The 18,864-nt window shown below is 40.2% G+C and overlaps 1 protein-coding gene across 1 annotated transcript in view; it reads left to right on the top strand.

The window, feature by feature from the left end:
• The first annotated feature begins 3,713 nt into the window (after positions 1-3,713).
• The window catches only part of LOC149460211 (heparan-sulfate 6-O-sulfotransferase 3-like), a 716,212-nt gene continuing 701,061 nt past the window's right edge, over positions 3,714-18,864 (top strand). The window contains exon 1 of the mRNA XM_089679996.1: positions 3,714-4,645. Coding sequence (XP_089536122.1) covers positions 4,020-4,645 — 626 coding nt within the window. The 5' untranslated portion in view covers positions 3,714-4,019. The remainder of the gene's footprint in view (positions 4,646-18,864) is intronic.

The following is an 18,864-nucleotide window of genomic DNA, read 5'->3' as shown; positions in this document are numbered from 1 at the left end:
TAACAATCATTGATTCACCACCAATGAATCTTAGATGACATTCACAGGTAACTGCTTTACAGTATAAATATGCCCCTTAGTGATGAAACACACTGCACTTACCTGAAATTAGATCAGTAAAAATGAATTCTGATTTGCTGCTGTAATGACAGTAATGACTAGTAGATTAGTCTGTGGTGACTGTCTTAGCTGTTTGCTTTCTTTTACTGAAGCATTGGGGTTTATTTACTAAAGCTGGAGAGTCCAAAATCAGACTCCCTTCTGCATAGAAACCAATCAGCTTCTAACCTCAGCTTGTTCAATGAAGCTTTGGCAATGAAACCTGGAAGCTGATTGGTTTCTATGCAGAAGGGAGTCTGATTTTGGACTCTCCAGCTTTAGTAAATAAACCCCATTGTGTCCACTTTGTGAGTGGATCCATTAAGTTTTTTCAATTCAGAGATAAGTTCTGCTTTAAAGCATATCAAAATGCAAAAAGAAAAAGTAATATTTTGGAGCTTACCATTCCATGGCTATGGTGACTGTATTACTTTACTTTTTGCAGGAGTTCTTATCTTAACATGGTTGTAAACAATCAGAACAAAGCACATCCTTCTATACTGTTTAGTTGGTTCTATCCAAAGCTCTGAGAGTCACTTCTGACAGTTTTTCCCAAAACCAAGAGAAAAAAAGTAAAAAGGTGGTGGGAGAGGAGAGCTGTACAGCCTGTGTCTGTGATTGACAGCCCTGCCTGTGCTTTTTCTCTGTGTAGTGTGAGGCAAGGGATGTGTGTTCCTTTGCTTTAATCACACTCACAGCTTTTCTCCCTTACCTGTGCAGTGTGTGAATTCAGATCCCTGCCCCCTGCTTTGTGCTGTTTAGAGATACTGACAAATTCTGTGTAAAGTCTGTGTGTTGTAGAAGGCTGTACAGGACAGATTGCAGTGTATCACCTGAGGCTAGTCACTTCAGTGGTTATATGTAAGGGTTTTCAACCATTTACATTTTCATCTGGAGATCCTGCCAGCAACACACTTTCTGTCCTAATGTGACAATGGTCACTCCCTGTACTTTATCCATAAAGAAGCAGCATTGTCAACCTAGGCTACTCTGCTTATTTGGACTACAAACATCTCCCCCTCTCTCCATCTCTATTACATAGGACATAGTTGTTTTTTATTTCACAGAAAATAAGTAAAGACATTGTTTGAGATTTCATTTCAGTAAACAGGATGTTACAAAGACAAAATGTTTCAAACAGGATCAACAGAAATTTTTTGTACATGCTCCTGGGTTTATATAGCATATCTAAACCCAAAACAGTTACTGAATTTATTGCAACCTACCTTTTTCCTAGACAAGGTGGCTGAATTCACCTAACTTTTTCAAACATTATTATTCTGTATTTCCACCTGGTGATCATGCCAGGAATACACTTGCTGTCCCAGGGTGCCAACCATATTGTATCTAGAAGTAGGAGCATTGTCACTCGAGGAAGAGATTACATAATATCTTCCCCTTTCCATGACATCTGAAGAGGTGTTCTGTAGTCAGCTGATATTCTGTAGCTCTAAACAATGCTAACTGATAATGTGTAATTGCAGAAGTCAATGGCTCACACAATTTCTGGCAGGATGAACACCTATTTTTTGCACTTGTTAAACAGGATATAACAAAATGATTTTATGTATATATTTAGCAGTCCATGAGGGAGCACAGTCATTGGTAGAATTTATATACACTTTAAAGTAGAATTCCAGATAAAGCCTACCTAGTCCTAAAAATGCTGCCTCTCCACCTCCTAACACCCAAACTAACTAACCTGTGTAAAAAAGATGTACAGTATATACTTACCTATATTTAGCCCATTTAGTCATGTGATTTGGCTCCCCTGTGTCAGCCTGCTGCACCTGTAGGAGAGAGAAGAGACTACCAACAATGGCTGCACCATGGGAGCCTATGGGTGACATCACTGCTCCCAGTTATCATTAGGCACTTTTTCCATTCCCCTGCAGCTGCTGCTGGGTGACACAGGGGATCATGTCACCAGACAAGAGCAGGCTGAAAAAGGTAAGTATATACATCTTTTTTTTTTACACAAATTAGTTATTCAAGGTGTTAGGAGGGAGGATTTGTAAAGGATAAATTCACTTTTCAAAACATTTTCCACCTGTTTTAGGGTGGAACATGTAACATGTTCCTGCTCCTGCAGCTGCTCAGTGATCCGATGCCTCTGTATGACAGCAGTATGGGGAGACATTCTTCGTAGCAGCTGGCACTTTTTGAAATGATTGCGGCCCTGTACAGGGCTCTGCCCACACAGCCACGTCATTCATTCACTGTGTTCTGTGAATGGGAAACTACAAGTACCGACATCCATTGCGGCTGTTGGCTTGTAGTTTTCAATGAAATACCACGATGATGTTGAGCAGTCTGGTAGTTATAGTGTTACTAAATCCACAACAGTAAAATCAGTCTGTATATTTAGTAAAGTATGCTTGTTATACTTACTGTGGAACCTAAGGGGTTAATCCTCTGCATTGTGTAAAAAAGCTGTTTGATTCTGAAATCTCTGCCCTTCCTCTTGTTCAAATGTCCACACTGATAAGACAGACTGAACCTGTAGCCATTTGGCACATATTCAGTTTAGTATGTATTATTTTCCTTGGGAGAGTGCATGTGTTCAGCACAGGGCCAATCAGCACTCTCCAGACAGAGGCTAGGCGTTCTACATCCTTCTAGAGCAGAGCGATTTGGCACATGTTCAGTTTAGTATGTATTATTTTCCTTGGGAGAGTGCATGTGTTCAGCACAGGGCCAATCAGCACTCTCCAGACAGAGGCTAGGGGTTCTACATCCTCCTAGAGCAGAAAGAAAATTCCTCCTACAAGCTTTAACCAGTGCTCAGCTGAAGTCACAAGACTGCTCAAACAGCTGATAAGAAAATGTATTTAGCAGTTTATATTTACTAAAATAATTGCACTTCCATGTTGTATGTACTGTGGGAGACCAGATATAGTGGATGCAGGATCCAGGGTTTAGTAACACTTTAATTGATTCTTCCTGTCAGCGTGAAATTGCCTGTCAATACAATGCACAGGCAGACAGATTACACTGACAGTCTGCAGGAGACCTGCATGGCACCAGCCATCTGCTGATAGCTGGTGCAATGCTTTCCAGCTCCTAAAAAATTGTAAATGCACATTTTTTTATCTGCAAAAAATGAACATTTTTAATTTTATTTCTAAAGATGAACTTATCCTTTAAGACTAGTTAGGCTTTAGCTGGAAATCTGCTTTAGGGTGTTTCTTTTTTTTTTTCTCCTAATTTGTATTCTTCTTCTGGGTCAGCATAATAGCCAAGTCCCCAACATTTTTTATAAGGTGCTCAGCTATGGCATCCCCCTGTTTTTCAGATAATTGGTTGAGTAACTGATCATCATCTCAGACAGAAGTCTGCACTGCGCAGTGGACGATTGGAAGCAGCACATGTAAAGGTATGCCGGGGATGTCTTCTTTCCCACAGAACAGCTGAGCTTCATCCATTCTATATTGGCTCGTCGAAGATTTCACCCACCCCATCAGAAGCCATTGCATTTCTCATTGGCTCAGCTTTGCTGTCTGCAGTGTAGGAGTCAATCTACTCCCTGTTTACATTTTCCATTGGTCCACAAGTCCGTCTACTTCATTCCCAATAGAACCCCGTGATTGGGTATGGGGAGTAGGACTTTGCTCTGCCATTGGCTCGGTGCGAATGAGAAATTCCAGCATTCAGCTCCCATCCCGTTGTGCAGAAGGCGTGAGGGTTTCCTTGTGCAGGCAGTGTGAGGATCTAGCTGAGGAATGCTGCCGAGCGGCCAGGCTCAGCTCATGGCACCTTCACGTGTCCTCCACACTCTTGTAACTTTGTTACTGCATTGAACTTAGTGATTTGTATTGCAGCACAAAGCAATCCATGCATGCCACGCAGGCTGGGATGGGTACCAGCAAGAACCAACAGATCACCCTGAAACTGAAAGCCAGGCTTTCTTATATTACTTGATGTCAGCCAACAGAATAAAGGTGCATGCATTCTCCTTTATGAGCGTTCAGGAAAAAGGCTTCTCTGGAATCATGGATGACAGAGCCAACAAGTTGATCCTGGCCCCTGTTCTAGCTGTACTCTTTGTGATGATTGTCTACCAGTACATCTGCCCAGCTGGGACCGGCTCCTGGCATTTCAGGGCAGGGGATCCTGGAAGAGAGCAATCCTCTGAGCTGCCTGCCATGGCAGAGGCTCAGTGGCAGAGTGACGAGGATGAGAGTGAACTTCCAGAGGATAACATCCCCCCCAAATTCCAGCCGACCTTCAGCTTCATGGCCAAAGACCTTTACAGATTTGTGGATTTTAACATCAAGGGGGATGATGTGATAGTGTTCCTGCACATCCAGAAGACAGGGGGGACTACTTTTGGAAGGCATTTGGTTAGGAATATCCGTTTGGAACAGCCCTGTGACTGTAAGCCAGGACAGAAAAAGTGCACCTGTCACCGTCCTGGGAGGAAGGAGACCTGGTTGTTTTCTCGCTTCTCTACAGGCTGGAGTTGTGGTTTGCATGCAGACTGGACTGAACTCACCAACTGTGTACCGGCAATCATGGAGAAAAAGGACAGCCAGAAAAATCACAGGTCAGTGCACTGCTGGCAGTGGGTTACACTGTATTAAGATCCGTCTTACAGGTCCAGGTGCAAGGGGGCACATCTGTCTGCTGATTATACCAGGGCTAGTCAATGTACAACAGGCACATCTTCCAATGTACATGCTATCAATGTGATCTTGCAAGATTTGTTTCAGTCATGTGATTACCTTGGATTCAGGACAGTGTGTGTATTTAATGTCAAATGTAGTACACAGTCCTGCAGGTCCTGGCTTTGAAAATCATCCGAAGAGCTGTGTTGTTCATAGACAGCTGCAGATTTCAGCACCGCAGACAGCGGCCGTAGGTTTCAGCACTGTGGGCTGCGGGCGCAGGTTTCAGTACCATGGACAGCGCTCCGGGCAGTTCACCAGCATAGGAAGCGCCCCCGTTTCAGCACCATGGCCAGTGACCGTGGTGTTCAGCACTGTGGCCAGCAGCCGCAGATTTCAGCATCATGGACAGCAGGCACCTGCTTGCACTAATGTAGGAGACGGTGCTGCATTGCATTCAAACACTTACAGGTTATGAATGGATACACTACATTAGTTCATGGTTAGGTTTATCCTTATGTTCTGTCTTTTGTTTTATTGTTCTGACTGTTGATCTTTACCAATCACAAGAGATTTTGAGCTCAAAACTTAATTCTGCACTCTGTAATGCATAATGTATGTCAGGTGTTATCTATACATGATGCTGTAATTACTGAGACATGTTAATTAGTGGTCTATATCTCAATGTGAACATTACCCTAAGGATATACAATCATTTTGCGAAAAGGCAGCTTAGTATGTCATTACCAAAGAAATTGTGCTGTGGAAGATGCTGGATAGAGTGCTCCTGCAGACACATCATTTACTGATAATGGACCCGCAATATGTGGTGTGGAGCTACACTTGTTCACTGCACTTACAGAACTTTGTATGTGCTCTGAGTAGTTATGCCTTTCTGAAAAATAATTTGTGGAATTTTTGCAGAGGCTTGGGTATCTAAAGGTGCTATGCTATGATATATCTTAATGGTGGCTGTAGAGTTTAGAGCAGCAGTTTCCTAACCTTTTTCCATAAAGGAACTTCTAGGTTTTAGGACATATATATATATAGCTTAGGGTACAAGAATGATGGCAAGTACGTTGTAGATATTATTTGAAATGAAAGGATGTGAAATGTGGTGTACACATTCATATTTGGCACCAAGAGAGGATTTTTAACAACCATCCATGCTATTAGACAAATAAACTCTTTTTTCAGTAAATACCTTGACATGAAAGTTTACTGATAACATCCAGTAAATAAAACACATGCAGTGAAGCCTTTAGTGTGCCTTTAAGTTAGTGAACAAAAGAAAAGTGACTGATCGGTTTAGAAGTGCCATCTTTACTTTGGGGGTCAGAGGAAAAGTAATATCTTACATTGATGGTCAGTGTAGAAGTCCCCCAATTTTAAAGGTTGTCACTACTGACTGCTCAAAGAACTCGAAGCAGCTGCTCTACTTGAGAAAGGCTGGTTTAGGATATTGTTTCTGGCAGCTGCTGGAGGAACTCTTCTTGAGAAATGTTGGTTTAGACTATCTTTTCTGAAATTCTTGCTTCTGTCTTTTGGAACTGCATTATCTGGCATAAATGCGTGGGAGGCTTTTGTGTTAGAATAACCTTCATCCTATACAGTGACTGCTCTATATGAAATGTTATAACTTGATTTATGAAGCTCGAAGCAGATCCTATTAACAGATTATTTTGAACAGCAAATATAAAATGTACACAGTACTTACCTTTTATAACTAGTTTAGGACCAAGTTTCCTATAGTCTAAACTGTTCACTTCCTCTTGTAGCTAATCAATACATGTGTAATTCTGATCTCCTCACTTTCATTATACTAATACCAGGGGCAGACTGACAACTCATGGGGCCCCCGGGCAATAGGGGATCATGGGGCCCCTGTCTCCTTGCCCACACTCAAAGCACACCAAAAAGCATATAAAAGGTACCAGGGGCATTTCATGGGCCCCCCTACTGGCCTCGGGCCCTTGGGCAGTGCCCGAGTGCTCGAATGGTCAGTCCGCCCCTGACTAATACTAACCTCCCTGATTCTTACTGTAGGTTACAATATCAAAGTAAGTCATTTGATTTAATTTGCCTCATCTAGTAAAGCATGTAGCTGAATTATGGGCAATGTGTCAGTTACCATATCAAACAGTTCTTTTGTAAAATCATCAAGCTGGGCAGAAAAGAATATATTAGAATATTAGATCCAGTTTGTTTATATGTGAACTAAAATAGTGTGGTTATAACCATAGAACAGCAAAAATATTAGTCCAGCTCCACCCATTTTGTTTTTAGTTTTGCAAAGATAAAGGAAGGGTTAGAATAGCAGATAGGTTTTCATTGCTGTAAGTGGACTTTCAAGACAATTAACCCTACTTCCTTTTCCAATAATATAATATCATAAGGACAGGAAAGACTGGTATATCTCTCTGATGTGAACAGAAACAGATACACAACACATTTACTTGCTAGCATGGAGAGGGTTTATAGCAACTGTTATTTTTGCTTTCTGAGTCTTCCTGTCCCAGTGAAACCTGCACATTCTTATTTTTGTCTGGATGTCAATGGGTCAGGGGGTGAGCATAAATCTCTCCAATAAGGAGACCAACAGCAATAACCATTTGATAGAAGTTCTGTCCTACACACTCTGTTGAAAGTGTTTGCTTAAGTTGGGATTTATTACTTAAAAAAGCACTAGTTCACTATATGACTCAAAATGGAATAACTTCTACTTACCTGCTAATATGTTAGCAATAATTCACACATTATGCATAAATTTACTGTTTAGGTAATAGTGCCAATCTGCAAGATATTCAATAATGAAGTACCTGAAATAAATATTTGAAGCATACTGAATATATAGACAATATTAAATGCCTTACTTGTAAAGGCATGAAACAGCTTTTACTCTCTGTGTCACCTTTGGGCAAACATTGACATAGGGTTGCTCATATGCAGTTCACTATGCACATCTTTACAAGTGAAAAAGAAGCTGATAAGCTGAGTAGAATCACTAAGTAATTTCCCCTGATATACAGAATCCAAAATAACACAGTTATTTTTATCTGCATAAACATAGAGTATACTCATATATAGACCATCATTAATCATTCCCAGCTTTTTTCAGACTGTCAAAATAATCAATGACCTCATCAAACCTAAATAAAATATTTTACTGCCACACGCAACAATAGAGGATAGATTTTCCTGTGATATAGAGGAAAAAACTATTGTAAGGGTTCAGCTGATCCTTATAATTCTAGAGTTACTTGTAAATGAATCTTTCACTTGGATTAATGTCTTCCATAGTTTACAATTTAAGAGGAAACTAAATAATTTTGTCTATGGGTCCTATATTTGCTACATAATTGTAGACAGCAGTGGGGATGGACTAAATAAGCCAATCAGGAATCACTTTTCATTTTTCCGTCCAACCAATAGATGTTCATCCAAATAACTGTGAGACGTATTCAGGCAGCAAATGCACTATGGGGAAGTTGTACCCTTGTGAAAGATAATTAAGCAAGTATGAGTGCCCATTATCTTTGACAGATATTTTCCAGTATGTTGAAAAATCTGTTATCAATAACCGATTTTTCCCGTTTTCAGTATATGTAATGATTTGTTCGCTGAACCTGTGCTTGTGCTTGGTATCATCTGTGTGTGGTTAAAAACAGCTATGTGTATATACTGTATATGTCAGCTTTAGTAAAGACAAGCACATCTCTTCTATAGGTATGATCTGCTTGTCAATAGGTAGTCCAAGTTTGCTTGTTTCTTTAATTACTCACATCACACATTTTATTCAACTGCCTGGTGTGAATAAAGGCAGCCCTTTGTAAGCTCTGAGTCACTCTAGTCTGAGCTTACACAGTGCTGATGATTCTCTATTTGCCCATGTGACAGTACTGGGCCAATCAACAAGCACCAGCCCTTTCACATGATTAGTCATGTGTTTTTAATACCATTTCTTTGCTGCTGTCAGTGGAACGTAATGATGGGGAAGCAAGGAAAAGGTGCTACTATGGAAGAGGACATTAAAGCAATCTTGCTGCTTTGCTCTGCATGGGTGAAGCACAGGTAAGCTTTAAGACACAGGGAATCCCAATGCTCTACACACCTTTATTTATTATTATATTTATATTATAGAAAAGTAACCTTTAGGGAGGAGCAATATGTAAAAGTTATATTTAGTAATGTAATAGTGTTATTCTTAGAATTGTAGTAGTGCAACTCTATGTATGATAAAACCTCGCCCCACAAAATCAACAGGCATTTCTATATATGTTAAAGCATTCAGCAACTGCTTCTCTTTCCTTCTTTATTGCTTTACTGAAGAACTAAATACAGTGAAATCTTTGTGTAACAATAAAGTGCTGTTATAACTCACAGATGTATGCATAGTCAGCACTGGCAGGAAAAGCATCTCGATCATTTGAGCATCTATAATACAAATGCTTTCTCAGGGAAATCATAACCCTTAGCGCTCATTCACATCACTAACCTAACATGCACACACATGCACACACACAAATGCACACACAGCTAATAAAATATAATAAACACATGTTGAATCTAAATTTTGAAAAAAAAATCTAAATGAATTACACTTTTTTTGTACTTTTATTTTGTAATTACAGCTGAAATGACTGGTGGGGTACCTACACAATAGGGTTGGTTTACTAAAACTGGAGAGTGCAAAATCTGGTGCAGTTCTTTGTAGAAACCAATCAGCTTCCAGGTTATTTTGTCAATGATTAATTGAAAAAGCTGAAGTTAGAAGTTGATTGGCTACCATTCAGAGCTGGTCCAGAATTTGCACTATCCAGTTTTAGTAAATCAACCCAAATGTACCTATATTACGGTAATTAAATTACAACTATAGACTGAAAAACAAGTCTGACATAAAACATTTTTTCAATTTGCTCAACAGCAAATATGGTTCTATAATGACACCAGCTTCAAATTATTGATGTATCAAGGGTTATATTGCAGAATACATATTGAAAATTTGTAAAATAAATGTTTTTAATAATTGAAACGCTATAGGACATGTTCACCTAATTTGAAGCACTTGATTAGACCTTGTCGCCTCTTGTAATTAATTAAGGGGCTGATTTATTATTTTAAAAAAAGAATCTAAAAGTTGTGGCCAGTAGCAACCAATCAGGTCCTACCTCATTTTAATACTTTAACGGAAGAATTACCATAATCAAAAGTACTGAATAGTTCCTATGCAGAACTCCACATCTGTACTAATTTCCCTTTTTCCAATCTTAATCAATTAGCTGTTAAAAGTTAAGTAAAACATTGAAAAACCTAGAGGAGAGAAAAGCCTGTTAATATTAGGGCTCATTTACACTGGCTTTGACTTTAACACACATTAAAGTGCCTACCACCTCAACATGCTTTTGTATGTGTTTTTGATGCTTCTGTCATGCTTCTGTCATACTTCAATGATGCTTTTTTTAAATCTTTAATGAAGCTTGACAGATGCCCTGTGTGTGTTGATTTTCTATTTCTTTTGAAGGGGCCCAGTAAAACCCAGGCTCAGTAATACCCCCACTCAGAAGATCCCCAGCTCACGAGTACCCCCGTTCAGCAGATCCCCAGCTTATTAGTACCCACCTTCAGCAGATCCCCAGGTTATTATTACCCTTGTTCATCAGACCCCCTGCTCAGTAGTGCTCAGAGCTCTGCTGATGCCCTACTCAATAGTACCCCCAGCTGCACAGTAGTAACCTCCAGTTCTGCTGATCCCCCACTCAGTAGTATCCACCAGCTTTGCTGATCCCCCACTCAGTAGTAACCCCCAACTCTGCTGTTCTTCAGGTTTGATAATTCTCTTCTCTTTCTGGTCAGCACTCATATCCCACTATATTGTTCCTACACTGCTCACCACATGTGACATCTGCTAGTGTCTCCTGCTCAGGTCACCCAGCTCTGCTGATCTTCTGCTGCTCCTGTCTCTCTGGATCCTGCTAATCTTCTGTTATAGAATTCCCATGTTGCACATCATGTGTGCTATCTGCTACTTGCTTTGCTCCAGTCTGGACCCCACCTTCCCACAACTTCATGCTGCACACCAGATGTGACATCTGCATCAAACATTTCCCAAAATTATACACATGAACCGGAAGTGACTGCTGATGAGGTCTAACTGTGATTAAAAGCCCCTCAAAAGCTGCAGGTGCTGTTAGCAAGTAATGTCATAGCCTTCTGTGGGGTCTTTGGAGAGCTTTGAGGCACCAAGAAAGTGATGTGGAGTATACTTTTTGAAGCAAAGCAAAGGAAACACAACAGTGTAAACAGGACTGTAAAGTAATCATTTTAAATAAAAAGGTGCTTTGATTGGCATTCAGACCACTTTAAAAAAGCATATCAGATGCAACATTTTGAAGCAAGTGTAAATGAGCCCACAGTTCATATACATTTGTACCTGAGGGTTATGCAGCAGTTATCTGTCTCTGCTGGAATTATTAGATAAATTAGTGGAGAGAGTAAACGGGATTTGAACAGTTTTCTTGGGAAAGATCTCTACAGAAGTTATTGAACTTGCACTTGTCCATCAAAAACTGAGAAGCCAGTTTTGCCTAAACTTACCTTGAGGTGATCAAATATACATCCATGAATGTTCAAGTGTAACTTTCAAATATCTAGTGAAACCTGACTAGATGAATAATTTAAAACTGAATATGGGTATACTGAAATATGTACTTACAGTATGTGAATTTGAACCATGAGAGAGGTAAAACAAAGTAGTCAGATAGTTTTACATATCCTTAAGTGCATTTCCAGCCAAATCCTTCATTCCTAGTTTTGAATAGAGTGGGGAAGGATTAGAACCCTTGGCAGTTTTTCACTGCTATTCGGGGTTGAGTTAGAAAATTCTCCCCTTGCTTCCTGTTCTGCTGACAACATTTTACCAGGCAAGAGGTAAGGGGAACTCTCCAAGACCAACAATATAGAATTAACATTGTTTTTCTTTAGTAGAGTAGGAGGAGTCTAGAACCCCTGTCAGATTTTTATTTTTGTTAGGGTCCCAGTTGCAGATTTTTTCTCACTCCCTGTCTGGTGTAACTGCTACCAGCAGGATGGGAAGTGAGAGTACATCTCTCTAAAAGGGTTCTGGCAGGAGTTTTACTTGTTCCTTGCTCTATCAAGAATTAGAAAATAATATGTTTATATTTTGTGTTTCCTGACACTCCCACCTCTCAATAACTTAGTAGTGCTATCTTTAAATAAACTTTCCTTTTTTTTACATACCAAATTTTAAGCCCAGTGTCCTAGTGCAATGCTGGCAGATTATGGGTGATGGGAGGGGCCAGCAGGGCACTGTACATTAAACATTGGGGCACCTTGCCTCAGATCTCCCTTTAAGATCTCTCAGCTCTGATGCAAGCAGTATACTTGCTCTTAGGAGGTGTTTTAAAAAATCTCAAAGTACTTTAATGGGTGGATATCAGTTTTGAGAAGTTGATGTTCTTAAGTAGATTGCATTTGCATGCAGACCTTCCTAGAAACCCCCCATATGTGATGCTGAACCTTAATGATTGAAAGAACTAAAATCCAATAAAGGAAAGGGGAGGGCCAGCAACTGTCAGGCTGAGGAGGAAAGTCTAAATTAGGCATCCTCCAGGCTGGAAATGGGACAGGCTCTGTCTGTCTTGCTGCAGGTTCTATTGCACACTGTGAGAAGCTCACTGTGATCAATCAAATCAAATTCATATAAAAAAATATAAATATCTTTTCCCATTTTTTATAAGTGATCCCATACTCTCTATTCTCATCTGCATAAGGAGTTTAGAGAGTTGTGGGAAGAGAAACAGCAGCACATTGGTCTTCCCAATGATTGGTTTTGTGGGGTTTTGGGGGGGGGGATGTGAACACAAGTATGATCATTGGAGAAGAGCAGGCTGAATTCTCAGCACAGCTATGAAACAGACCACACTGTGTTCTCATGTCTAACACGGTCCGTTTTTATTAGGAAAGTAGAAGGGCTGGCAAGAACATCAGGTATTTCACACAAAGGAAGCAATACAAAGAGAACAGGATATTTTTTCATACAAATATATAGTACATCAGGCATATATAAAGAATATGAAATGTTGGGTTTACATATTCCTTATGTAACAGATGCAATTAAGATGAACCACCTCCCGCCTGCCATATAAGGGAATGATGGGCGGGCGGCTGCTCTCTCATTCTGGGGGGATGTCATATGACATTCTCCCACTCTAACTGTGCATGCGTACCCCAGGTTGTGCGCAGCAATCTGTGGTGCATTGTGTACCTGGGATACAACAGATCATTGATCACAGTAAAGAGCCATTGACACAGGCTCTGTCATGTGATACGCTGTGCCCAATCACAGGTGATCACATGTAAACATGAAATGCCAGTTATCGGCAGTCCTCTCCTCATGCTGACAGCACATGAGGAGAGGAGAGCCGGTAAGCGGCATTCCTCAGAGGGGACATCTACACTGATCATCAGGGCACTGATGATCAATGCCCTGATGATCAGTGTAGCCCCCATCAGTGCCACCTGTCAGTGCACATCAAGGCCACCTGTCAGTGCTCATCAATGCCACATACCAGTGCCCATCAGTGCACATCAATGCAACATATCAGTGCCTACCAGTGCAAACCAATGCCACATATCAGTGCCCTTTAGAGCTGCCTTTCAGTGACACCTATCAGTGCCAGTCAGTGACACCTATCAGTGCCAGTCAGTGACACCTATCAGTGCCAGTCAGTGACACCTATCAGTGCTGCCAAACAGTGCCAGTCAGTGATGCCTATCAATGCAAGCCAGTGCCACTTATAGGTGCCCATTAATGCTGCCTATCAGTGCCCATTAGTGCTGTCTAACAGTTCAAATTTGTGCCGCCTATCAGCGCCATATGAGTGCTGCCTTTCAGTGCCCATCAGTGATGCCTGTCAATGCCCATCAGTGCCACTTACCAGTGCCTCTTCATCAGTGCCGTCTATCAGTGCCCATCAGTACAGCCTATCAGTGCCCATCACTGCAGCCTCATTAGCGCACATCAGTGAAGGAGAAAAATTACTTATTTACAAGATTTTATAACAGAAACTAAAAAAAACCTTTTTTTTTCAAAATTTTCAGTCTTTTTTAGTTTGTTTAGCAAAAGATAAAAAACCCAGCAGTGATTAAATACGACCAAAAAAAAGCTCTTTATGTCTAAAAAAAATATATAAAAATGTTGTTTTGGTGCAGTGTTGCATGACTGCGCAATAGTCATTCAAAGTGCGACAGTCCTGAAAGCTGAAAATTGGCCTGGGCCGGAAGGGGGTAAAAGTGCCCGGTAGGCAAGTGGTTAAATAAATGTTGAGGCTTTACAACTAGACTTGGGCAGTTAGTCTACATGGGTGGTATACCAATATATGAACTTCATATCAGTTGCTGAAAATGTTTGATGATGTATCACCATTTGTCTACACATATATGAATGTGTAAACAGTGAATTAGGCACTAAATTAGTCAAAAACAGAAAACTTTGCTATGTGCATGAAAAGCAAAATACTATTTCATACTGTAAAACTTAACTATAGTGCACACTAATGCGGTGCGGGAACCGCAGCAATTCCTGTTCATTTCCCACACTGCAAAGTAATCACACTGTGTTCTGTGATCTGTTGTGGTTGTCAATGGAAAGATAACGACACCCCAAAAGCAGGTCGCAGATACAGTACATTTGCCTGAACCAGATTGCATGTGTACAAACACCCATGCAATCTGGTTCAAGTGAAAATAACCAAAAAGCTACCTACACCTTTTGGATGTGGATGCAGTACAATCTGAGCCATTCAAAATGAATGGGCTCAAATTGCGTCACATAGAATCACATGTGATTTGCACAGGAATGTGGTGTAATTCCTGTGCGATTCACATGTGGTGCACAGTGTGAACCTAGGCTAAACGTGGTCTTATGCATGGAAAATGTTTTGCTGCCTTTCTCATGTTAGAAAAGGAAGCGGTTTATTCTTATATCAATACAATATATAGTATAAAGATTTTTCCATTAAATTGAGCTCAGTAGCAATGAAACAAGCAAGCCAAGGTACAACATCCCTGTGTCATGGTAGCTTTACGTACATCTGTGGCACATCAATACTTTCTCTGTATCAGAATAAACCTGTGCTGTAGCTAGTTATGATCAGTAGTTATACATAGCATGTAGGTATGAATCCATTAATCTTTTATGTAACTCAGTTTATAGCACATAGCGGTATAATGTGATGATAATGTGATGATGTACTGTGATATTAAAGTTTTAGAGTGGCTTAAATTTTAGTTATTATTGCAGGAAACTAAGTGCTAACTATCAGCTATGTGCATTGCTCACATGCTTAGTCATCAAATAAGAAACTGAGTCATAGATCATGAATTACCTATTACAGTTTTTTCCTGCCAGGAATTCAGATCAGAAATTTGGAACATGAAACCAAATAAAAATAGGTTTGACCATCAATTCAGGAACTGTGTATATATTATTAGATGTAATGCATTGCCAGCAACAAAACCAACCTCTACTATAATTACATCAAAGTATTATTACAACAATGTTTTTTTCAGCAGTGTAACAAGAATAGTTTTCTTACATGTACTCGCCCCTGTCACCTATTCAGGCCACATCAATATTTAAAGGACAACTCTACCAAAATAGTAAAATTTTTTTAGAAGGCACTGGCACCTACCAGGTTCCTACATCTCCCAGAGGCTTCAAACCTCTTAATTATGGAAAAACAGATGATGAGTGTGAATCTATCATGTGGCTTTTCAATGGTTTCAATAGTTGTAGAAGCTGGACAAGTCTAAGAGTTCATGTGTGAAACCCCACCACTGCAACAGCAAATAGAAATAGAAAAGCAGCATGAGATTACATTTGTAAAAAGCCGTGAAAACTTTCTTTTCCTGCCACAGTAATGTCTCATCTCCACAAGCCCCCTGAGGTACATTTACTTTCCTCATTGCACATAAACATTTATCTGACCATTTGGAAACTCGGGCACTGCCCGAGGGCCCGGGGTCAGTAGGGGGCCCCATGAGATGCCCCTGGTACCTTTTTTCATAGGCTTTTTTGAGTTTGACACAGGGGCTCCATGATCCCCTACTGCCCGGGGGGCCCCATGAGTTGTCAGTCCGCCCCTGATCTAAACCAAAATAAATGAACAACACTGGATCTGTGGTTTCAAGTATTTTAAATAAGGTGAAAGGTAAGCCCATACTTAATTTTAACTGGTTATAGTCTGCAAGCTGATGCCATTTGGGTTTCCTTTTATTTTTTACTAATATCGGTTAAATTTGAATTCTGATTGGTCACAATGAGCTACAGCAATTGGAAATGTTGCAACTTAATAATCCTCTATACCTACAGTGAGTTGCATAAGTACTCATTTTGCAGTGGCCCAGATCTCACTGGTTACTTAGCAGTATTAAAGTCCAGTAATAGTATGGTTTTTACTGTATCTAGTGTCCTTATCTTACTGAACAATCTTTTATAAGAACTTACTATTGCCATAGCACAAAATGCAGTGGTAAAGTGACAAAAGTGCAAAGTGTAGCACACTGTAAGGAAAGTGGATTAAAACCAAATGTTCAAGTTTAGACAGGCTGGTGCGCTGTATCTTTTATAGGCCTGTTTCACATGAGCTTCACCTTGTATAAGAACAGTGTGAACAGCAAACTTTGAAAAACATTTGCAGAGTTTTCAGCAAGCTTTGTTGAGGCCCTTAAAGTACCATTCAGCTCCAGTTTGTTGAATGTTGAACACAGATCCTAATGGTAGTGTTGATTGCAACTTTAAGCAAGTTGCTAACAGGCTTGAGCAGGCTTTCACCAAGCTTCAAGAAGTGCTGCAGCCTGCTAGCAGCTTGTTTAAAGTGGCAATCAGCACTCCTATTAGGATCTGTGTTCAACACAGGGGTGGACTGACAACTCATGGGGTCCCCCCGGCAATAGGGCATCATGGGCCCCCCGTGTCCTTGCCCAAACTCAAAAAAGCCTATGAAAAAGGTACCAGGGGCATCTCATGGGGCCCCCTACTGACCCTGGGCCCTTGGGCAGCAGGGGCGGACTCACTACTCATGGGGCCCCCAGACAATAGGGGATCATGGGGCCCCTGTGTCCTTGCCCAAACTCAAAAAAGCCTATGAAAAAGGTACCAGGGGCATCTTATGGGGCCCCCTACTGACCCTGGGCCCTCGGGCAGTGCCTGAGTTTCCAAATGGTCAGTCCACCCCTGGTTCAACATTTACAAAATGGAGCTGAATGGTACTGTAAATGCTTCAACAAAGCTTGCTGAAAGCTCTGCAAAAGCTTTGTCAAAGTTTGCTGTTCACACTTCTGTTATACAAGCTGAAGCCCATGTGAAACAGGCCAAGCCTCGTTAGTTAGTGATTTATAGAATTTTCTACCAAAGTATAAGTAAGTTCTACCGGAAGGGTCTGCCTCTAATGCCTCTAATTAGGACTTTCTCATAGGTAGTTGTGAGACCAATAAAGAATGTCAACCATTTATATTTAGCTTTTGTTGCAAGGTACACATTGAAAGGCATTGCACAGTACAAACATACAAAATATTTCCCAGCACAGTTACCAGTTAGCCTGCAAAAAAAAAAAAAAATGACACTGTCTAACAAGTTACATTAAAACAGAGGTTTAAGTTGCACACATTTACAGATTTATGTGGATGCTGTAATACCTCACCAAGATAGTGCCATTTTTATTTTTTTTATGTAGGCATGGAAATCTGTTGTTTGTTTCTAGTTGTGAGACTACCTTGCTGGGTTGTGCATGTTCCTGATCTTCAAAACTTTGCTACAATGAAAATGCATTCCAATAACATGTTTATTATGCAGGCTGGCTGCTTGGCAAAATTGTATGGTGGAGGGGCTCTGGACAATCAGTATGAGGCAGAAAACATAAATGGCGAACTAAGAGAACAGAGAAGATTTGCACATCTCTGCAGTGAAGCTAACTGTGAAATATAGTTCTAGCTGAATATAAATAGCTTTGCAGAGCTTAAAGAGTGTCTAGCGTGAGAGTGTGGCACAGCAGATCAGCTGAAAAGGAAAGAGAGATATTTCGGCGGCATAAGTTAAGTGAGCAAAATTATGGTTACATGCAAGAGTGTCCATGTTGGGCAGGTAACAAGTCAAGTACTGTAGTTTATTTTTGTATATAAAGCATTTTGTTAACAAGGAACTTGTTGGCACTAACAAGAGTTAAAGACTTGAATCTTTGATGGAGGTGACATTTTAATGCTAGATTAAATCATTAAACATAAAACAATTTTGCTCTGCATCTTAGAAGTTATATAGATATTGCTAATAACCTATTGAGACTATAATGTGGTATGCAAGGGAAGTGTTACACAAATTGTTCAAATCAACTTGAATAAAACTAAGCAAATTTGGAAGCACACACAAACTATATATATATATATATATATATATATATATATATATATATATATATACTGTATATACTATTTTATTAAAGTTTGTGCTTTTTCATTACACATAGGTAAATGAACAGGAAGGCAAAGGGTAGGTTGGGAGAATATCATCAGAGCAGTACAGTATATATAATAACTAATGCAAACTATGTTTTTAGTTTTATGACCCGTTCACTCTTACTTGCTTTGCAGTAATTAATTCACTGCAAAATTCTTTTTCATGCATTGTAGTGCACTCTGCTTGGTGCTCTGCCATATGTTACAGCAACATGATGATGGGAACAAGTCCTTAGACATTAAAGCCATAGACTGATCAAAATTCAGCCAGTTTGGCAGGGACCAGCCAAATTTCAATCATGGTGTGGCTGTCCCTGCTCAACAGAAGTCGATCCTTTGATTGACTTCTTTGGAAGGCATATGCTGGAAAGGTTTTGTCAATCAGTTTGGCACATAAACAAGGTGGATGGAGGAAACCATCTATGGCCAGCCTAAGGCTAGGGATACAGTGGTGATTAAACCACTTTACTACTGGATTATTTTACTGCTTGTTGGTAGCCACCTCATTTATAGCATAATGAAATCAATGGGACCATAATGGGATAACTGCTGGTAACAAGCATTTTAATCGCTCAGTGCCAAAGAGATTTAACCATCAGTGTAGCCCACTTGATGATAGAAAAAAATA

Source organism: Staurois parvus, unplaced genomic scaffold (assembly GCF_062004578.1).
Source record: "Staurois parvus isolate SC_StPar_1 unplaced genomic scaffold, SC_StPar_1.0 ptg000233l, whole genome shotgun sequence".
Classification (NCBI taxonomy): Eukaryota; Metazoa; Chordata; class Amphibia; order Anura; family Ranidae; genus Staurois; species Staurois parvus.
This window is presented reverse-complemented; position numbering and strand designations above follow the sequence as displayed.